General features: G+C 34.6%; 3 protein-coding genes across 6 annotated transcripts; 1 reads left to right on the top strand and 2 right to left on the bottom strand.

Annotated features, from left to right (window-relative positions):
- Window positions 1-9,248: 9,248 nt before the first annotated feature.
- Window positions 9,249-12,957, bottom strand: LOC134243051 (heparan sulfate glucosamine 3-O-sulfotransferase 6-like). Its single transcript, XM_062725276.1, has 2 exons — window positions 11,714-12,957; window positions 9,249-10,901 (listed from the first exon to the last, which is right to left on the bottom strand). Exons 1-2 carry the CDS (start codon window positions 12,175-12,177, stop codon window positions 10,286-10,288), a joined length of 1,080 nt encoding a protein of 359 aa, XP_062581260.1. The 5' UTR covers window positions 12,178-12,957; the 3' UTR covers window positions 9,249-10,285.
- LOC134243031 (ATP-dependent RNA helicase DDX24-like) lies at window positions 11,742-22,418 on the bottom strand. 3 transcript variants are annotated; one of them, XM_062725264.1, is made up of 18 exons: window positions 22,224-22,418; window positions 20,994-21,417; window positions 20,744-20,836; window positions 20,244-20,395; window positions 19,778-20,119; window positions 19,461-19,649; window positions 19,103-19,213; window positions 18,663-18,778; window positions 18,339-18,460; window positions 18,128-18,246; window positions 17,542-17,719; window positions 17,217-17,320; window positions 16,799-16,916; window positions 16,383-16,479; window positions 16,181-16,261; window positions 15,752-15,915; window positions 15,328-15,448; window positions 11,742-11,837 (listed from the first exon to the last, which is right to left on the bottom strand). In XM_062725264.1, the coding sequence occupies exons 1-18, from the start codon at window positions 22,389-22,391 to the stop codon at window positions 11,831-11,833; spliced, it is 2,706 nt and encodes a 901-aa protein (XP_062581248.1). In that variant the 5' UTR covers window positions 22,392-22,418; the 3' UTR covers window positions 11,742-11,830. The 3 variants fall into 3 exon arrangements, with proteins under 3 accessions (XP_062581248.1, XP_062581231.1, XP_062581240.1); XM_062725247.1 differs by having other exon boundaries at window positions 11,743-11,837; window positions 20,994-21,435; XM_062725256.1 differs by lacking the exon at window positions 11,742-11,837 and having other exon boundaries at window positions 15,300-15,448; window positions 20,994-21,435.
- Window positions 13,041-15,320, top strand: LOC134243063 (uncharacterized). Of its 2 annotated transcripts, XM_062725292.1 has the most exons (3): window positions 13,044-13,293; window positions 14,292-14,539; window positions 15,247-15,320. In XM_062725292.1, the coding sequence occupies exons 1-3, from the start codon at window positions 13,148-13,150 to the stop codon at window positions 15,249-15,251; spliced, it is 399 nt and encodes a 132-aa protein (XP_062581276.1). In that variant the 5' UTR covers window positions 13,044-13,147; the 3' UTR covers window positions 15,252-15,320. The 2 variants fall into 2 exon arrangements, with proteins under 2 accessions (XP_062581267.1, XP_062581276.1); XM_062725283.1 differs by lacking the exon at window positions 15,247-15,320 and having other exon boundaries at window positions 13,041-13,293; window positions 14,292-14,577.
- Window positions 22,419-22,515: the final 97 nt, after the last annotated feature.

The raw sequence follows: 22,515 nt of genomic DNA, 5'->3' as shown, positions 1-22,515 counted from the left end.
TACATCAGGATATATAAATAGTGTTAATAATATGACACTGTCAAATTAGCACGAACTCACGCGCATGCACGTGCGCCTTGCTCTGATTGGCTGAAACAAAAATCTCAATATCTCTTTTGTTTTCCGACGAAATGCTTTGAAATTTTTAAAATTGCCATGAATTAGGATATCCTACAATATAATATGGAAAAATTTCATGAAATCACGCGCATGCACGTGCGCTGCAATCTGATTGGCTGAAACTTTAAATGGCTATATCTCCTTTGTTTTTTGACGAAATGCTTTGAAATTTAAAACATAGTCATGCATTAGGACATCCTGCAATTTGATATACAAAAAATTTCAAGAAATCACGCGCATGCACGTGTGCTGCAATCTGATTGGCTGAAACTTTAAATGGCTATATCTCCTTTGATTTTTGACGAAATGCTTTGAAATTTAAAACATAGTCATGCATTAGGATATTCTACAGTATGATTTAGAAAAAAATTCTTGAAATCACGTGGATGCACGTGTGCTGCAATCTGATTGGCTGAAACTTTAAATGGCTATAATTCCTTTGGTTTTCAACCAAACAGGATGGGATTTAGAACATAGATAGATATAAGGGCCTCTAACAAGAAGGTATGGTCATCATGCACGTGCACGCACGTGCGTGCATTTGGAACGAGTGAAATTAAAAATACACTTGAATGAGTGATTTTTAATACTTTTGGACTAAATGCTTTAATAAAAAGTATATTTAAATATATAGAAAGTGTAGACAAGATTATATGATCATTATGCACGTGCATTCACATGGGCACGCGTGAAATGTTAAAATTTGAATATAATTGGTATCCTTTTGGGAAAACGTTGTTAAAGACAAAAATGTACAGATGCTGTCTTATTTAATAAGGCTTACAGGGAATATGGCACCAAAAGGGAGTTGGGGAGCGTTTGGGGAACATCTGTAACGGTTCCCGTTACAATTAGCACTAGTTATTTTTCTTCTTCTTCTTCTTCTTCTTCCTGGGTACTTTTTTGTCCGGGAGTGATCTTGTAAACTGTTCATCCGACTTAGGTAAAACCTTTTTAGGGTCAGTAGGCATGTTATGTAGATTTGCGGAAAGAAGGTCATTTTGCGCGCACGTGCTTGCAAGAGCGTGCACGTGCAACACGTGAAATGACCGATTTAATTGATATAGGCGTAACTTTTTACATTTTTTATGAAATGCTTTGAAACTCATCATATTAGGATATATTAGTAACATAGACAATATGACATGGTAAAAATAGCAAGATCTCACGCGCATGCACGTGCGCTTCGCTCTGATTGGCTGAAACTAAAGTCTCAATATCTTTCTTGTTTTTTGACAAAATCCTTTGAAATTTTGAACTTTGCCATGCATTAGGATATTCTACAACATGATGTATAGCAATTATCATGAAAACACGTGCATGCACGTGCGCTGCAATCTGATTGGCTAAAACTTTAAATAGGTATAACTCCCTTGGTTATCAACCAAACAGGATGGGATTTGGAACATAGATAGATATAATGGACTTCTACAAGAAAGTATGGTCACCATACACATGCATACACGTGTATGTACGTGCGCTGCAATCTGATTGGCTTAAACTTTAAATAGGTATAACTTTGGTTTTCAACCAAACGGGGTGGGATTTAGAACATAGATAGATGTAATGGACTTCTACAAGAAGGTATGGTCACCATGCTCATGTATGCACGTGCGTGCACGTGAAATGAGTAAAATCAAAAATACTCTTGAATGAGCGTATTTTTTTTTACACTTTTGAATTAAATACTTTCATATTTAGTATATTAAAATATATAGATTGTGTAGACATGATGATATGGTCATTATGCACATGCATTCACAAGCGCATGCAACGCTAAAATTTGAATGAACTTGGTAAAACGTTGTTAAAGTCTCAAATGCATAGCGTTTGTCTTATTTAATGAAGCTTACAAGGAATATGGCACCAAAAGGGAGTTGGGGAGCGTTTGGGGAACATCTGTAACGGTCCCCGTTACAATTAGCACTAGTTATTATTATTTTTCTTCTCGGGAAAATTTTCTTGCACGAATGATCTTGTAAACTACACATCCGATTTAGGTGAAATGTTTTTAGGGTCAGTAGACATGTTATGTAGATTTGCGGAACGAAGGTCATTTTGCGCGCACGTGCTTGCAAGAGCGTACACGTGCAACACGTGAAATGACCGATTTAATTGATATAGGCGTAACTTTTTACATTTTTGATGAAATGCTTTAAAACTTATAATATAAGAATATATTAGTAGCATAGGCAATATCACATGATCAAAATAGCAAGATCTTCACGCGCATGCACGTGCGCTTCACTCTGATTGGCTGAAACTAAAGTCTCAATATCTTTCTTGTTTTTTGACAAAATCCTTTGAAATTTTGAACATAGCCATGCATAAGGATATCCTACAACATAATATATAGCAATTATCATAAAAACACGTGCATGCATGTGCGCTGCAATCTGATTGGCTGAAACTTTAAGTAGCTATAACTCCCTTGGTTTACAACCAAACGGGGTGGGATTTGGAACATAGATGGATATAATGAACTTCTACAAGAAGGTATGGTCACCTGCACATGCATACACGTGCGTGTGCGTGCGATGCAATCTGATTGGCTGAAACATTGAACAGCTATAACTCCGTCGGTTTTCAGCCAAACGGGGTGGGATTTAGAACATAGATAGGCGTAATAGAATTCTACAAGAAAGTTTCGTCACCATGCTCATGTATTCACGTGCGTGCACGTGAAATGAGTAAAATTAAAAATACACTTGAATGAGCGTATTTTTTAATACTTTTTGATTAAATACTTTTATATTTAGTATAGTAGAATATATAGATTGTGTAGACAAGATAATATGGTCATTACGCACATGCTTTCACATGTGCACGCGTGCAATGCTAAAATTAGAATGAACTTGGTACACTTCTGGGTAAACATTGTTAAAGTCTTAAATGCATAGAGTTTGTCTTATTTAATGAAGCTTACAGGGAATATGGCACCAAAAGGGAGTTGGGGAGCGTTTGGGGAACATCTGTAACGGTCCCCGTTACAATTAGCACTAGTTGTCGAGTATAGTTCAAATCCAGCCCTCCTCTGGTAAGTGGAAGCATCGCAATATGAGTGAAAAATTCTTGACGGGACATTAAGCACACTAAATAATCTCTCTGCAAAAAACAATGAGAAGTATAAGCGTAAGATAGACTGCATTCACAAAATAAGCTCTTCTTGATTAAGCATTTAATAAACTGGCAAGGTAAGTTAAAGTTCTCAACATCTGAAAAGTCATCTGAAAAGTGCTCGAGAGGACGTAAATCAAACTCAACAATTTCTCTCTGCAAAACACAATGAAAACTACAAGATATGATACACTGCAATTCAGAAAATAAACTCATAGTTAAGCGTTTGAAGTTTACCAAATAGTGAAATAAAATATGTTCTACTTTGAAAGGGATTTTTTTCTTTTATGCACGAAAGATAAATGACATTAAGCCTAAGAGCGGTGGTAGAACCACACCTGTATCTTTCCTCGATCTTCGTTAAAGAGGATTACTCAATTTAACAAGTTAACTTGCTGAGAAAACATCATAAGAGTATTTTGCTAAATATTCCCAAACATTAATCCTATGATTGGCAAATATTGACTGAGAACTGTCTCAAAATGGCACCGTATGTATTAAAAGACGAGAATTTAAACAGGTCGATTTTCTTAAGAGAAGGGTCCCTTTCTCGATGGCATTCTACAAGAATTCATCTTACCAAGAGGATTATTTAAAGCTGGGGATATACAAACATCAAATATTTAAGTCAACTCCACGCTGTTTTGAGTTTCATACTTTTTTAATCAATATGTGATATGTTGACTTTGAAGTAAGATTTATTGACAGAAACTCTTAAACAGAACCCATATCTGTGAAAAGAAAAGGGATAAATTCGTCGGCGGGAAAATGAACCCCTAAACAATAATTCTTTACTTCTTTCCAAAAAATTAATGGATATAAGATTTTTCAGTTTCGACTAATTTTTTGTCCAGTATGACAAAAAATTTTGGCGGGGTTTCTAACTTTCCATAGATTTGACTGGCAAAATAACCATAAAATAGAGCAGATTTTGTAAAACTTGAAACGTTATCAAATGCTTGCAGTTGCAAAGGTTCATGTCTATATTTCCATCATCAAGCAATATTTGATGAATAAAACTGCAACTAATGAGTGTCAGATATTGCTTATAACTCCACTCTGTAAAAACAATAACTCTTTGTTACATTTTCCAGACAAGGAACAGTGCTCTAGAGTCGCGGAATAAGGAGTCGATTACGCAGGTTCGAATCCCATTGTGGGACGTGGAGACCGGTCCTTCGGATGAGACCGTATCATCTGAGGTCCCGTATCGAAGTCGGTGCAGGCATAAAAAGATCCCTCAGTGCTCAATGTGTGCCGAGTAAATGTTAATATGTAGCTTTCCACCGGCAGGCTTCAGTGGTGGCGTCTTCATGTGAGTGAAAAATTCTCAAGAGGGACCTTTAACAACATACAAACATTTACCAGAATATACAGTCATCACAGATATACCCGTCATTCGAAGAGAATACTAAAGCTTGTGATTTCAAATATGGTGGTATAGTGGTAGTAAAATTAGGCTTCTGTACATTAGCTATGTTTTCACAAGACTTTGATAAAAAGTTTGCATATTTTAAAATATGAAAAATAACTTCTTTATATTACAGAGCCGTTGAAATCAATGCATTTAGCTGAGGGAAGTTTGATGCTAATGAATACCATATACATGTATAAACCTGTAAGCTTCTGGCTGTATGCAATTTTAATTGTTTTAAAGTAAAAATACCCTCCATAGTGGAATCCTTATTTTAAAACTAGATGCGAATGAACAATGAAATAAAGATAAATAATGGAAGTAATTTATTTACACGTCGGTCTTCTTGACAAAAGTGTCAATATATCTACCCACAGGACTCTAAATATTAGACCAACAGGATGTCCAATTTTGTTTACCAACGGATAGCAATGTACTTTAAAATGATGGTCTCCCACACTGCTTCTAAATTTCTCATCTTTCCATCCTTTCTTCGTTTGCAGGATCGTGCCGAGACAATACTGAGCCTTAAGCCACTTAAGACGGGTGTATTAACTGGTTATTTACCATAACAATAAAGTTTATTTAATAATAAATTGAACGACACATTGTTATCATTCATGTCAAAGGATGTCTCCTTATGATTCACTGTTCATATATCTACCGATGTTCTTGATCATCTACTCATTTTGTGGTATGAAGTCAGGGGCGTAGCAACGGGGGGGGGGGGGGGGGGGCCTTGCCCCCTTTTTTTCCCAACCTTACTTATACTATAGGAAATGTTAATGGAAAGCCTTGTTGCCCCCCCCCACCCCCACTTTTAGCGATGTGCCGAAAATGTAGTATTAGAATTGGCACTGAAAGCTGAAAGTACTTGACACTGAGAAAAAATTTACCTACCCCCCCCCTCCCCCCCCCGAAATAGGATTTTTGACTTTGGGCAACTTCCCCCCCCCTTTTTTGTCAACTTTTTCAGGTAAGTAAAAAAAGAAATTTCTCTGGCTGCCCCCCCCCCCCACTCTCAAAAACGATGCTACGCGCCTGGAAGTCATTTATCAATGAAGATGTGGAACTTTTCCTTGATCGTGTTAAATCTAGTAAGGAAATGTATAATTCTCTTGAAAAGAGAAAGATAGATAAAGTGGATAAAGTACGGAGATAACGAACAGTATTCAAGCTTAGTAGTCCATCGAAACGATGCAAAATGAGAGCAGCGCAATCACGGACCTCTGTAAAAATATCAGAGGTTGGATCAGGTGCCATGGAGGTGCACTTGTTTGTAACCTTGTCCCCACGATCCTGAGTAACAATTAAAAATATATATATACAATGATTCATAAATGTGCATGGAACGAACGTTCATGGTTATCACCAAAAATTACAATCTTAAATTTTGACAGCCTATATCAAGGGAACTTGGCTGTCAATCATTTTTTTAAGAAATGTAGACTTGGCTTAATGACGTCTTTAAATTAGTATGACTTTTTTGGTTGTTTTTAACAATAACGATGTGGTTTTATATCATTTCAAGTTCAAGGTAGAAAACATATTTTATCTAATTATCTTGGACTTTTGAGATAATTTTCAGACTTAGATCACTATAATCTCAGTGTATATAAATGAGGTGAATGAAAACAGAGAGAGAGAGAGAGAGAGAGACCGTTTTGACCTATCAAAAGCTCTTAAAAAGCTGCATGGAAACTGGTAGCTGCAGATCTGTAGCTCTCCGAAAAAATATATATTGATAGACCGGAGAGCTACAGTGCCACCCATTGAAAAAACTGTATATTTATTGCGCACAAAAAAGTGCGCTCGATTCTTGATTAATTCTTCCAAATTCTTACCTCAATTGCAAAAAATGGAAGATTTAAAAAATTTCCTCTCTCCTCTATCAAGTTCTCTCGTAACATTTGAACGAAGAGAGAGAGAGAGATAAATAAGCAAAATGTTCGATGATTGCAATATCAGGGCCAGGAGGACTATTAACAACATTTATTTTATGAGGAATGTTTTGTTGTGGAAAGAGTCAAAGAATATGTTAGGAACACACGGTTAGTAATATTTTGAGATTACAGTTTTAAAAACATGGAGAAATAAATCGAGAACCGAGCGCATTTTTTTTGTGCACAATAAATATACAGTTTTTTCAATGGACTTCCGGTCTATCAATATATATTTTTTCAGAGCTTAAAAAAAATCCATTGGTTGATTAGGATAATATTCGAAAGACACAAAATCTTTCAAATTCTCAGCATGACTTTTTGTTGCAAGCAAAGTTTATGGTTTTCTAAATATACATGTATGTAACTGTTTAACATATCCGTCAGTGTACGTATATTACTTAATATAACAATGTTTTTAAAGACACTAATCTCACCTTGGATCTAGTCATAGAAAGATAGAATTTCATAATTTCAATTACCCCTGCAATCAATTTAACTGAAACTTCTGTCTGACAAATGTCCAAATATTATTTTTTTTCAATAAGGGAAAGGAAACCTATCTATCATTTGAATGTCAAGTTTGAGGTTTTTGAAATCTGATCACCTTGAAAAAATATCTCAAATTGAACGACGAATAATTATATCTCTCACAGGAAAATAATGAGCGTTAAAACAGATGAAACGATAAAATTCAATCCGTGCACTTCAAACTTTTATAGGTTTGTTGGTAATTGATTGTGTGCCATACATTTTAAAACATAATCATTCAGAACAGTGCATATACAAAAAAATTGTAGTAAATGTGTTTGGTTCCTTTCGGTTACACTCGGTAAATACGCACTGAGTAGTTAATATCTCCAATTAAAATGATTTTCTTAAGTTCATCCAAAGTATTTTAATTTTGATTTTAACATTTGACGCCCGCGTGGCGCAGTGGTTAGATGTTTGCTTTACAATATATAGAATCGCGGAGTAAGGAGTTAATCCTTCCGTTGCGGGATCGAATCCCAGTGCAGGACGTCTTGCAGATGGTGCCGAAATGAGAAAAAAGATCCCTCACTCAGAAGCCTTAAGTTCGAGTACGGGACTTAAAGCTGAACACAATTCCTAAAAGGAATATGTTCGCCATATTCCTTTATTTACTCGCTTTGTATGAGGGCCCCTATGTAAGACGCTCACTTCGTCACTGTTCTGTGTAATCCTTTGTCATGTGTATAGAGAGACGGATGTATGCTATATAGCTCTCGGTATAGCGTCAAAAAATTACTGGGTACTTCTTCCAAGACAAGAAAGAAAAATACCAAATTTACAACAGTTGCACAGGTCAGTGAAGTATGCAAACAAACACAAATACACGTAACATTTACTGCAATAAAATAAATGAAACTCTTGAATATGAATCAAGCTATAGAATAATACTAATACTGCAGATCACCAAATTTTCGCGTGGTATGTATTTAGCATCTATAAGATAAAATTTTCACAAAGTCCGGTTATTGCTGTATATTAGCTATGCCAATAAAATTATTCTCGAAAACAAAATTTTCGCGAAAAACACACATGTAGACTCGTTTAATTACGCAAAACTCAAGTTTGTGATTATAAGTATTCGTTGGATTCAATTTAGAACATCAATACTGCTCAAGAAGAAATCAGCTATTGACATTCCAAGATCTTCGATATCCTTACAATTAAAATTCGTCGATAAGAAAAAAAATGAAAAGACAGAAAGAAGCAACAAAATACTACATGTACATCTTCCTTCAAAAATACTGAAAGGAATATAAGGAAAGCACCTCTACTTCCTCAAAAATAATGTTGGTATATCATAGGATCTTTATTGAGTTCTTGCAAAAAAATGAAAAAAAAAACCCATTTCTACTTTCTTTAATTTTTTTAATCGCGGATTTGAAGTACAGTCAAGGAATCTAGCACGTCCAATGTGATATTATGTCTAAAATACACGTATGTCAGTACATTTGTACATGTATGACATTTAGTAATGATCATTCGGGATAAAGATTTTCATGCAAAAAAAGTTTGCCTAGTTAAAAAAGGCATGTTCATTAATAAGATCATGTCCAACCTTATAATACTGGAATTATTTTTTATAATTGTTAATGAATTTTATACCACAAGGATATACCGGGTATTTAATTTGCTGGCTACTACCAGGATTGTTTATACTCTGTAGATATGTCTGGTTGTGTCCCTCCCAGTGGTGCATAGACATCATTATGTATAGATCAAGTCCATTCTCCCTATTATCCATAAACCACCAGGTTGAAATTTATATAATATCCAATGGAATTTCCAAATCCAGACGTCCATTAAATTGAGTGCCTGAAATGTGTATCAGGGGAGCTAATTAACCTTCCTGTAAACCATGATTGATTAGAGTTAGAATTCTGTGTACTCAAAATATCGATCCTATTCAGCTAATTTGAGTTTTAAAAGACAATTGCGTGAGCACGTACAATAATTTTCGAGAAAGCAATGTATAACAGGCTTCGTGGCTAAGGATATAGTCTTACGGGGCAAGAGAGATTACTTGAGTTTTAGTACAAAGTTTTAGTGATCCTAGGCCTTGCTGATATATCAGGATTGTGCGAAAAAAGGCATGCAGTATTTTAATTTATAAAAAGAAAAACAAAACAAAAGGAAAGGAAAACATAGATATGCACTTATACCCGGGTATGTTGCTTAAAACAATGCAAAACAAGAGGCCCAGGGACCACATCGCTCAACTGAGTCTGTAGTTAGGAAAAAAGCAAAAATCAGTTTAGAAGAGTTTTCAAGATTTTCCCTATACATTCCTATGTAAAAATTTGATGAGCCATTGTGGCCCCGCCCTACCCCTGGGGGTCATTATTGAACAAACTCGAATCTGCACTACCTGAGGATGCTTCCAAATAAGTTTCATCTTTCCTGGCCCTGTGGTTCTTGAGAAGATTTTTAAAAGATGCCATTAATTTTTCGCTAATTCATAATAATCTCCCCTTGAATAAGGGCGTGGCCCTTCATATGAAAAAACTTGAATCCTCTTCACCCAAGGATACTACGTGGCAATGGCTGAAATTTGCCCAGTGGTCCTTGAGAAGAAGATGAAAATGTGAAAAGTTTACGACGACAACAGACAACGGACAAATTTTGATCAGAAAAGCTCACTTAAGCCTTCGACTCAGGTGACCTAAAAATGACAAAATTGAGAAATAAAGGAAATTATCCACAAGAGAAGGATAAGCACATCAGATAATTATACCTGATATACTACTACATGTATTTATTGTAAACATCAAAGGTAAAGTGGTGTGTACGTTAGACAGTAAATGATCCCTGGCGTAAGCTGTTACTGTAACCAATATCAAAAGCGCTTCCGTGTCAGTACCACTGCCAAAATCAGACGAGGAAGCTCAAAAATAGCTTTCTGTCAGAGAACAGTTACCCTTAAACAATCTCATTTATTTTTATTTCTCATGTTTGTTTGATATTTATGCCAAGTTTAAGATACGGAAGAAATTTTAAACTTTCTTCTGATGAGTTATGCTTTAATATATAATTTTAGTCCTCCATTGTTTTGTAATGATTCAAAGCAGGAAGATTATTTCTCTTTTTTTTCAAAATCTAAAACAATGTAAATAAAAATTGAAATGCTTTTTCTCTGTTAAAAGAAAATTAAAGAAACCATCAATTAAGTATTCCAATTGAAATGTTGTTTTGATTTCTCGTTAAATTTCTCGTTGAATGGATGGAAGAAGTTCCTTAAGCATTTCATCAAGTATTCTGGCGGATGTGTTTTAAGCTTGCTGTCCATAAAACAATGAGGTCGTCCTTGACATTCGCGCTTTTTGATGCATAAAGTATCACGTGATGTATTATAATAAAAATGTTCCGATGAGATCAAATTTCTAAGATTTAAGAATTTCTCCACTTTTTTCAGCTCTTGTAAAGGATTCTTATAAAGCTTATCACCGTTAACAAACTGAATTTGGTCCAGTTTGAAATATTTTAACCAATTATCCAAAAACTTCACATAAATGCTCGTCTGTATAAAATCACGTGACATTTCCAGGAAATCGGTATCATTGTTCCAAAAGAAGGCTTCCATGAAAGACAGTTTGGTTTTATTTCTTTCACATTGTGAGATATAATCTAGCAGAGTCCGCAGCACCGGGTTTCGAACCACTACAATTAGACGAATGTTCGGAAACTGGTGGTGTATCCTGTGGGGAACCTCTCCGTGTACAAAGTAGCCACGGGTTCTCTCAATCGTCACTTGATTCTCTAAACAAACCGGCATCTGTCTTCTGAAAGAAAGATTGGTAAACAAGGAATTCGATCTTGGCATTTTGATTTGAGAATTAACTGATCATTAATGAAGTCTGAACAAGAACAATTCAGATCTGAGGATTACTAAGCATCACGTATTTCTCGTTTGTAACATTGTCGGAACCGGGGCTGGAAGGAAATGTGTACCCCCCCATTTTTTCTTCAATATAAACTAAGTATTGACCCCCACCCACGATAATAGGATTTTCGTTTTTGGACAAAAAACATTTCCATTTATATCTTTTCTTTTTTATATTTTGTTTTGGAGTTCTAAAAATTTTTTTTCTTACACTTAGCCCCCCCAACTTTTAATTTGCTTTCGACGCCAATGTGTAATGCATCCAATGGTCTCGATCACAAGTATATTTTAATAACTTTGACCTTTGGCTATTGACCTTAGAGTAAGCAACAGCAACTAGAATGATAAGATCATCTTTTCGTGGTGACCTATGGTAAAAGTTTGAAAATCAGTAAGATATCTAATTGCATGTATTGAGATCCTAGTTGAGACAATTCGAATAGTTAAGGTTCACGTAGCTGACTTCTGGCTTTGGAGATATTGGCCAAACCTTGACTAGAATAACCATGGCTTTTGTAAAAATAGTCTAAGACAAAACTCATCAGCTAGTATTTTTAATTTACATGCGAGCTATGTTAGACAAATGTACATGTATAACTTAAATATGGATCGTACTTGTGCAAACTTACACATAGACCATAAATACATGTACATTGTACCTAGCAAAACTGTCTAAACTCTCAAGCATATTCTAATATGACAGTATCTTACCTATACCATTCCAGTCCTTTGTGGTAATTTCTTGTAAAATAGTGAATTTCGTTTGCAGGCGCACAGATATCTGGGTGTATTTTGAGGAACTCTAACACCGTCTTTGTACCTGACTTCTTAACACCTATAATTAACGCATCTGGTAATCTCTTCATTGGGCGTGAGGTCACTATTTGTAATTGGTCGTCCGCCACGACATCGTTTAGTTCATCGTCAAGGTAAATGATATCACCGTCTTCCCGTTGTGGTTGATTTTCGTGCAAAAGACGATATTTGGACTTTAATCCGAAATAAAAGAATCTCTCATTCTCATTGATATTTGTGTTTTCTTGGAAGAGTGGTTCTTTTTCCGATACAAACATATAAATTCCGAGGATAAGCAATAATGAAACCCAAAACGTAACAATCACTTTTTGCAATAATTTTCGCGGCCTAATTCTTCGTATAACATTGGGAACCATCATCCAAATGAACCATGATGCACAATCTTCAAATTTTGTAAAATCTTCAAAATTCTAATATTGTAAAAAATATACTTCGGCTTCGTTATCAGGCATTCGCACACATGTTGGTGTATACAAACATAGCAGAACAGTGGATAGGATCCCAAATGAGTACGCAAACAATTACAACGGACGCCAATTTGTCCGAGAGAAATTTTCATTTCTGACGCTGTATATCATAAATGAAAGTGGCATAACCTCAGCGGGGCAAGCAGATCACACAATGCAGACCTATATTATTATATTCCCTAATATCACTCATTACAAATACACTAACATCTCTTCTGTGAAGTGCTGATCAAGAAAGCAAGCTATTAATATGTTCTTGCTGTTTCTTACTCGTAAAACACACTTTAATCAGAATTCTGGTTAGTTAACTTTGATATCTGACAAATAAGATTGAAATTGGCAAAGCCATTTTATTAGAGTATCACAGAGAGGGAAAGTATTACTAAAAACACAGGGACCAAAGTCGTTAAAAATCATTTCAAAGAAAATGGACAATTATGCGATCCGAATTCTAAATTGTGTTTTCCTTTCTTTGCAGTCCAATTAACATCAAATCTGTTTGCTCTTATCTTGGAAAATCAAGTATGCAAGTTCATTTAACCAGATTGCTTATTTTGCTTACTCTGTTGTAAAACTTTCATGTCTCATTTAGCATAAGCGTGTCAAACATCACCTCAACGAAAACAACACCAGACTAAATCTGCAACCAAGTGGCAGAGAATTTTTATAAGAACATCATTGGGGAAAAAGTCTTTAGATTTACACATTTCATATTTTTTATAAATATCTTTTTAAAAATCATCTTAAGACGTTTGTTAACGTTTTATAATGCACGATTCAGATAAGAACACAGAAGGAACCCGGAAAATTCAAAGAAAGATATCAACTGGGTTTATCGTGTCATCAGAGACAGATAAGAACAATGACAGGGAACCTGCGCTGTCTAGTAGTTCTGCTGGGTTTGAGCCAGTACATTGTAGGAGGAATTCCGAACAGACAGGCGCACGTCGTGAACCAGAGAGGGGCGCTGTCGTATGTCGTCAGTCAAGGCTGTCCGTACCTTGTTCAGTAAGTCGACAATACGCCATTTTTAATTCAACATGAAGGAGGAAACGAGCATGATGCTGCTGATACGAAAAATTCTTTTCCTAGTGCGCGTTAAGCGAATGATCAATTGTATTAACAGTGAAAACGCTAATTATACATAAACAATTAAATATACAGTTTTTAAAAATTCATTTATCATAAAACATACATTCTGAGAGTATTGCATCAGCAATACATGTCCTCTACCGGGTTCCCCTTTTCTCTTTAGGATACAAGAGACATGAGATACAAACTCGTTTGGTAAATTAAAAGACTGCATCAAGAACCCGATCGTAATCCCAATATTATGAAAAATTGAAAATGCCATACTTCTGTCAAGAATCAATGACCTGGATCGAAATTCAAACTTTATCTGTAGCTCATCAAGATACGCTTACATACCAAAATTCAGCTCAATATCTGCAACCTTTTACACTGTTTTAGGAAAAAAGTGCGGAAAACCTAGTGAAACAGACTGACAGATGGAAGGACAGTCGGACGGACAGCCAGACGGACAGACTCAGATGAAACCTATAGTCCCCTCCAGAAGACTAATAAGGGAGGGGACAGGGTCAGGCTTCCCTCAGGGTTAGGGGACGTTGGAGAAAAGACGGAAGGGTGGAGATAACGCAGAGGAAAGGGAAAACTTAGAGAACGTGAGGAAACTGGGAACACGGAAAAAGGGGTAGAAAATGGGGTATTTGTATCCAACTAATAACTCAAAATTCTTTCAATAAATTGTAAATTTCTTTAAAGTCATTGAATTAGTTTCGATGATTTTTTATTTATCTATCGATAACACGTACATCTTTCATTTGATGAAGACCATAGTCTAAACATTGTCAAAGGTTTACCAGTACGAAATATTGATATTATTATTATCGAAGATGTAGTTCGAATGTGAAGATTAAGGTAATGGAAGATTTATTTTTTAACTGGAAGATTGGTCTCTCTTTTTCAAAATCCGTTATATTTTTCAGTTATGTCCGCGATAATTATTTTTCCTTCCGCATCTACCGACAAGTTTCGGGGTCCACCACCGCCCCACCCCCTCATCTTAACTGGGTAACGTATGTTTATGACAGAGGTGTGGACAATTATGTTCCAATGGAACTCATTCACGGCATCATCAACTGTAGGATGAACTACGCCTTGTATGCTGTGAACGCGCCCTCCAATATTTTACATCAACTCCATGCTGATTTCTCGGGAATTCCCGGAGTTCTGGGTTTGTTATTCATTTCAATGTAACATTTAGTTTTCATGTTTTCAAATTTCGACCTTGAAATATTAAATGAAATTTGCTAGAAATTCAATAGATTGAAATCATGGATATTTTTCTCACTAAAACCGTGTATAATTAATTTTTCATTTCCATGCGAGGAACTAGAGTTTGGGTGGATCACTTCTAGGAAATTCAGTGTCATGAAAATTATGTTATAATTATAAAGTAACCCAAAACTGCATTAGAAAACCAACACTCTAGGTAAACCGGTTAAGAAATATACTATGTATCTGAAGGAAACCGTCACCCAACAAAACTTTGTCCGGTTTGATGTTGTTTAATTAGGTCTTGTATTTTGCAATTTCTTTTTTTAAATCTTGAAATAGTTCTTGGGAATGGGCGTGGACAACCCTTGGATCTGAACAAAAATTTTGTACCTACACCCGGCTATATGAAAATGTGATAAGCCTGTACAATTTTTTTTTCATTAATAAGACAGTATGATAGGTCGACATCTCTTAATATTAAAACTTATTTAAAATTACCCCACACAGTTTGAAATAATTTTTTTTTCAGGAAAGATAACTTATTTCTACCCTAGACTGACCTTGACAATAAGGTTAACTTCAAAAATACTTTGGAATATTTCTAGAGATCAGTTGAATTTAAAAGCTGCAAATGAACTCATAAAGTGTTTTCTTTATTTCCAGGATAGCGGTTTATTGGCCTCTGTTTGGAAAATGATTGATAACAAAAACAAGTGTTGAGATAAATAAAACATATCAATTTACTTTTTCTTTTTCCATTTTGATTTCTTTTTTACATTGCCTTTCTGACTGTGAGGGATGGATTCCAGAAGTTTATGTTGTAATTTCTGGTCTTTTTTGACAACTTTTACGGCATCTTTCTTCTCTGTAAGAAAAGATCGACCATGATGATCATTTTACGACTTGTGATTTTATGCATTAAAACATGCCATCTGTTTTGATATCAATATTCATAAAACCTGCATATCTTAATCCATGAAATTTGCACTAAATGCAATCATTACTTGCACTCAATTGAATTCCTGACAATGCAACAATTTTTAAAAAGATGCAAGAAGGATATGTTAAAATTATTTCTTTTAAAAATAAAATTCACAATCACAAATTACAAACATTTTCATTTATAAATGTTAAAAAGAAATAATTTTCAAGTGATAGGAGCTGTTACCTTCCTCATTAGACATTTCTAGTTTTCCCGATTGAGTGAGATATTTCCCAGTGAAGGCCTGAGGAGCCAGCCTCTGCTTTAACATCTGATCCAATTCATTCTTCATGCTTTTCAAATCTTGTTTTCTCCCTGACTGTTCAAACGAGTCTCCAAGGTCAGTTAAACTGATCAAAGGTCAAGGCATTCTAATGTCCACTTTGAAGAAACATTAGCATCTGGCTCATTCTTTTTGATAGCCTTTAAAAGACTTTGTTAACTGTGGGCAAATTAAAACAGGGCAAATAACAAGAACCCAATATAATTTCTTAAACAGATCTAAGAATAGGTGAATTTACAAAATTGTTTGCAAGTGTTTAAATGCAAAAAAAGGGGGTGAAAATAACCCTGTTTATCATTTTAATTTCAGAGAATTATGATCTAGAAGGATACAGTTCCTGATCATCTATCAACATGTCCATTTCCTTGGCTGCCTTCTCAAACCATTCATTCTGTCTCTTCTTCTTGTTAAACCTTTAACATATTTTATCTCCTTTTAAATACTCAATTATCAAACATTTTCTTTCATTGAACATTTTCATATTAAAATGACTTCCAAATGTCGAGGTATGGAAAAAAAACAAATCAATTTTACCGATGCTCCTCTACATCAATTCTTTTCGCTAAGTTAAGTCTTTTCTTTAGAGCTGATAGAAGTTGGTATTCCACTGGAAATACTGGAAGATCTTCACCTTTGAAAAACAAAACCAGCAAGGTGATAAATGCTTACAATGATATGAAGTAAAAGCTGATTACAAGAGAATGCCAAGGCTGTGTTCTGTAGAATTTCCACAAATACCCCTGGTTGAAAGTATTACTGGTGGAATGAAGGATTAATGAATAAATTTGTATATCATTGTTTGCTGTACACTTGTGTTACATGTATCGGAAAGGAACAAATGACTGTGTTCTGAACTGCTTTATTTCAACTTTGCTATATTTTGGATATAGGTAGGTTTGGGTGTAACAGAACAGATTTTACAATCAAAAACATATACAAGTGTATCTTACTTCTATTGAGGGTGTGAACAATTTTCCTGTAATTTTTCACATCTTCTGGAGAAATAAGCATTATACTCAGGCCTTCCTTCATGGCACGAGCCGTTCTTCCACTTCTATGGACATAATTCTGAAAATACAATTTTCCAGTGATATTACTACAGGTCAAAGCAAAGACTAAAAAAAATTATGGTTTGGACCGATACTATGGATATGAATTCTGGATAAAAAAAAAAGATATGCATGTAGATATGCCAAATATGACATACATGAATTTGATGCCATACATATCAGAATATGTTTTTCCTCTCATACCAAACATTAATTTATTATTAACTGTATAAATTACAATAATAAACTTGTGTAAAAGAATGAATTATAACTCTTTGTATACAAAAGTCAAGAATAAGAAGAAATGTTAGATCCTCACCTCCACTGTCTGTGGCACCTGGTAGTGGATCACATGTTCTACATTAGGGATGTCCAAACCTCTGGCAGCAACATCAGAAGCCAGCAGTACAGCTTTATCATTGGCTGAAAGTGAACAAAAGAATTTCTTAAAACTGCCTTATAAATTGCAAGACAAACAGGAGAAATAGCTCTTTTATAAAAATTTTCATAATTTACGGTGAAATAAAAATATATGTAGTTTACAAAATGAACACACAAGTATATGTATTTCCTCTTCTTGTTTTTGAGAATTTAAAATTGGCATTGTCCCCTCTTCAAAAATTTGATCTGTATATTGAATTTACCAGTAAATCTCTCCAGGTTTTTCAGTCTCTGCTTCTGATGCATGTCAGCATGTAGGGGTAAAGGGTCTGTTTTAAGGAGAGTGAGAATGGAAACAAGACGTCGAATGCAGTCCTTACTGTTGGCAAAAATCAGTCTACGGCCTGGGTACTGGGTCAGGAAGTAGTACAGAAACAGATCCTGTAAATAAAATTTAGCAAATGAATAGGTACTGGATTAGATAAATTTTTTGTAAATTTCTTTATTAGCAACCATGGCAACACTCTTCATCTACTTCAAAAACTGATAATTGCATCCTTATATAGTGATAGTCACTGGGACAGAAATTACTTGTTATATCCGACAATATATTAAAATCAAATTTATTTAGCTGGGGATCCAAAACTGTATATCCGATGATATCCGACAGTGTTTTGTGAAAAATTTGTTTTATATTAAAATCAGATGGATGGATGGATGGATGGATGGATGACTGACACCTTACCACCACATAGGCTTGATTGACCTCTGGCAGGTGGAGCTAAAAAGTGTCCATTCAGAACAATACTGCGGATATATAAAATGATGTAGTCTCTATGACTGAGTTACCTTCTCCTCCAGAGTACAGTTTATTCTGGCCTCCGTCAATGTCTCCACTGTCCCTATCTTCCTTGTCAGGTCTATCACTTTTGGCTTCTCCCTCATCTGGATCTTACTCATCAGGGCTTCTGGAGGAGAGAAAAAAAAATTATTCATTTATTCAATGGTAGAAAACTTATAACTTTATAGATTAAATAATCAAGAGGACAATTCCACACACCTAGCTTCTTTTCCTCCGTGAGAGTCATTTTCTTACGGACAGAACGTTGAGGCCCTGCATGAACCAAGGTCAAGGTGGCTGAAAATACAAATGTCTGTCTCTTGTGCTTCTTCTTCTCATTTCTACAAATAATCAAGGAGATATTGTCACCATAATATACATCCATGTTTGATTTTTTTTATTTTCATGATTACATGCAATGGATTTACGTATTCTAATTCAATCTACTATTAGGAGAAAATGAAAATTTTGCTATGTTAAATAATTCACAACGAAGGACTTTGTGTTTTTCTCAGTTATATCTTGAAAGTAAATGTTCTGTACCTATTAATAAAAGCCAGAATCTGAGTCAATTCTTCAAAGTGGCCCTTCTCTATCATTCTGTCTGCTTCATCTATAACTAGACTGTCCACTTCATCAATGCGAGACAAGTAGGGATCCTTCCAAAAGAAAGAAATCATTCACTGAAAACTACACACAAAATAACAAGTGGTTCAAGCATTTCAAAATTTATCACATTTCCCATATATCATTCGAAAGTAGTGTTTACCAGTAGATTCTGGTAGTGTACATACATAACAGTATAAGCATTTAAATGTCAAAGTTATTAAGATTTTTTCCACAATCCATACAGAGATGGCTCTCTATCACTTCTGAACTATTTCTCACGTTCACCAAAAAATTTCAGGAATTTCAAAGTATCTCTGCACAACAAAGATATATATGTACTGGTATGTAATGAGATAAATGTGAATGGTGTAAACCTGCTCCATGAGTTCCCATAACCTTCCTGGAGTGGCTACCAATATATCTGGACACTTCTTTAAAATCCTTTTTTGTTTCTCAGCTGACATTCCACCAACAATTGGGGCAATCTAGAGAAATAAGTGAAAATCACTAAATTGTCTTGCATTGAAACTTCTTTCAAAACTAATTTTAAATTGTGCAAATGTTCTGATTCCAAAATAATGTGAAATTAACTGACTAAATGTATTAACATAATTGTCATAGACTACACAATAAAACACATAAACTTGAAATTTCATGATACATATTCTAGTATGATGTATATGTTCATACAAATTTGATAATGAAATATGTTCATACTGAAAATCTTCTTACTGTGATATCAGTGAATGCTGCTGCCACCTGTAGGTGATCTTTGACCTGGATAGCCAGCTCTCTGGTTGGCTGGAGGATTAGAGCCAATGGGAACTTATTGCCCTTTCTCAGAGCTGGTCCAGAATTAGGGAATCCAAGTGCAGAGAAGTCAGCATCATCAATCACCTTTACACAACCCAACTCTTCTGTCTGGAAAAAAAATATTGGATTTGAAATTGAAAAGCTAAATACTGCACCATTACAACTTAAAATACTTCAATATTGAAGAAGAAATTGATATGGAATGTTTAAGACTGCATAATATATAATCATTAAACCTGTTCTGAATCCTGATTTTTAGCATAATCCTCTGCATCCTCATCATCTGAAATGTCCTCATCCTCAAACAACACTTCTTCATCTTCATCATCATCATCATCTTCCCCTGAAATGTCATCATCTTCAACTACCTCTTCTACCTTGCTATCATCATCAGGTGAAATTTCTTCATCCTCATCTGATCCAGATGACTTTTCATTCCCTTCATCATCATCATCATCAGTATCAATGTCAACATCAGGGGTCTCTCCTTTTGAAGTGTTACTTTTAGCTTCTTTTTCTTTGCGTACAAGAATGTTGTGAATAACTGGGATTCCAAATGCTAGACTTTTCCCACTCCCCTATTAAATTATACCAACCAAAAAAAATGTAGTTTCAAATTTCAAACTCTCTTTGAAAAGAGAGTAGCTCAATCCTCATTCAATATAGAGAAAAAATTCTTAAAAATGAAAATGAATATTTTACCGTCTCCGCTGCTCCCACTATATCTTTCCTGTCCCTTATGGCACTGGGGAGGGACATGGCTTGGATGGGAGTAGGAGAGAAGAATTTATTTCTATGAAGAGCTTGAAGCACCTTTTTGGGAACAAAGAAATTTTTCCATGCTACCATTTTCTCTGTAAAATATAAGTGAGCTTAGAAAGAAAAGACCTTTGTCACAAATGATGCATTTGAGAAAATAACTGCTTCAAATACAAGCTTAGTCCAATAGGCACTCTAAGATATCACTGTTCTTATGATAAATAGTAATTTTAATTGCTTAAAAAAATCATATACAAAAAATTAGCTAATTTCAAATTCATTGACAGAGAAAAATCAGACAAAATTTATCCATTCAGTTTCATGTGATTGGTGGTTGCCATGTTTTTATACTTAATTACAAGTTTTCCTGGCTGGTAAACTGACTATGAGGCTATGAAAATCAATGAAGTCTTTATAAATACATGTAAGTAGAAATAAGTTACCCATCAGTTCATTATTATCCACAGCTTCTGTTTCCTCTCCATCAGAATCTTTAATCATCTTCATTCTTTTTCTTTCACTTGAGTAACTTTCAACTGTAGAAAATGAATTTTACGACAATAATAAAGTCTTCTTCCTATATACTATAAAACTAAATCTGTCTTTATGTATTTAAAGAAATAATAAATTGTATAGTAAAAGCATGCCTGTTCTTTAATAATTGTTCAATGACATAAGGAAATATATATTCACCAGAGTTTTTATTTTTTATTTTTCTCTTTTTACTTGTTGCCCTTGTCTCTTCAGTACTTTCCTTGGATTCACTTGATTTTATCACCTCATTTTTAAAAGTCTCCTTAGCTTTCTGTGGTTTTTGTTTCTTTTTCTTATTATTGTTTTGTTTTGTGTTGTTGTCTGTATCTGTTGATTGAGATGTCACAGTCCAAGAATCTAGCTTGTTTTGTGTTTTTAACTTTTGTTTCTTTTTCTTAGTTGGTCTTTCTGATGAGCTTTCTGTGACAGAGTGTTTTTTGTTATTTAATTTCATAAGTTCAGATGAAACATCAATTTCACTGACAGAGCTTGTTGTATAGTCTTTTCCAGTTTTGGATGATTTCCCTTTTCTTGATTTCTTCTTTTTCACTGCCTTTTCTTGAATTTTGCTTTCCTTGGTTTCCTTGGTTTTGCCAGACTCCTTAAATGAATGAAATGTAGTTTAGCTATAAAATTAAAATAGTTACACTAATGACTATTCAATGTTTGTTTGTTTATTTCATGTGAATACCTGTATACCTACAGGAAAGGTATACCCATTTACAAATGAATTTAAAGTTATGAATGCTCGAATGAATAAAACCAATCTTACTGAAAGTTAGATATATTATGGACTGTATTTTATTTTAATTTTGGACTCCTGTGACATTTGGCGCCCAAAAAAATAACCAACTGTTCCCTTGGAATATGCTTCAGTATTTCCTTACTCACAGCATGTGCTAAATGTAGCAGTGGACAAGAAAGAAAAACGAGATATAAATCATTCATTTTCTGGTCCCTTAAACTTTGAATAAATGTTCCAACACTACTGTGACTAGGCCTACCTTTTACATATTGCCACTGAATTTGTGTTTAGTGAATCAAATTGACAGAATGCATGCTTACTTTTTTCTGTTATTTTATACATAGGCACTCCCCATCTTAATTGTTAAAAAAAAATATATCTACTAAACTATAAACAGATAAACATAACATTTTATAGTATAGTAGATATATTTTTTTTAGCAATTAAGATGGGGAATGCATGCTTACTTTTTTTTCTGTTATTTCATATACAACACTAAAAGACTTAACACATGAATAAATATCCCATATACAACTTAATCTGCAATTTAATATACAAAGGGAAATACAAGACGTTAACTAAGGAGTACGTCTATGTCAACACATAGAATTACTTCCCTTTAATTTTAAGTTGCGTTTACTTACGTTTTCTTTTGGTTTTATCCTCTTCCTCTTTTTGGGGTCAATTATTTCATAATCTGTTATTACTTTACAGCTGATTAGAGACTCAAAAGCTCTATCAGAAAGCAAATCAGGTGAAATTTCAAAGTTTTTCCAACCAGAATTTAATTTCACGTGTCTGGTGGCCGCCATCTTTACAAGTTAACCTCTATGATTTTTTTTTTTACTTTTAAATGATTAAAGAGGTAAACATGGTAAATAGCAATAGTTATTGAGGGAAAACAAGTATTCATAAATTAAATAAATGGCCAAAAGT

Source organism: Saccostrea cucullata, unplaced genomic scaffold (assembly GCF_032062105.1).
Source record: "Saccostrea cucullata isolate Sc308-1 unplaced genomic scaffold, CSIRO_AGI_Scuc_v1 ctg702, whole genome shotgun sequence".
NCBI classification, from domain to species: Eukaryota; Metazoa; Mollusca; class Bivalvia; order Ostreida; family Ostreidae; genus Saccostrea; species Saccostrea cuccullata.
Note: the sequence above shows the minus strand (reverse complement) of the source record. Positions and strands in the feature narration are given on the sequence as shown.

Bases quoted from the DNA above. Each gene is read 5' to 3' on its own strand.
- LOC134243051 (XM_062725276.1), bottom strand. From the start codon at position 12,177: ATGATGGTTCCCAATGTTATACGAAGAATTAGGCCGCGAAAATTATTG. The intron at 10,902-11,713 runs GTAAGATACTGT...TCTTTCTTTCAG, and splicing joins AAAGGACTGGAATGGTATAG to AAGACAGATGCCGGTTTGTT.
- LOC134243063 (XM_062725283.1), top strand. From the start codon at position 13,148: ATGACAGGGAACCTGCGCTGTCTAGTAGTTCTGCTGGGTTTGAGCCAG. The intron at 13,294-14,291 runs GTAAGTCGACAA...TATATTTTTCAG, and splicing joins GGCTGTCCGTACCTTGTTCA to TTATGTCCGCGATAATTATT.
- LOC134243031 (XM_062725247.1), bottom strand. From the start codon at position 22,391: ATGGCGGCCACCAGACACGTGAAATTAAATTCTGGTTGGAAAAACTTT. The intron at 21,436-22,223 runs GTAAGTAAACGC...CATTCATTTAAG, and splicing joins GGATAAAACCAAAAGAAAAC to GAGTCTGGCAAAACCAAGGA. The intron at 16,262-16,382 runs GTAAAATTGATT...AATATGTTAAAG, and splicing joins ATTGATGTAGAGGAGCATCG to GTTTAACAAGAAGAAGAGAC.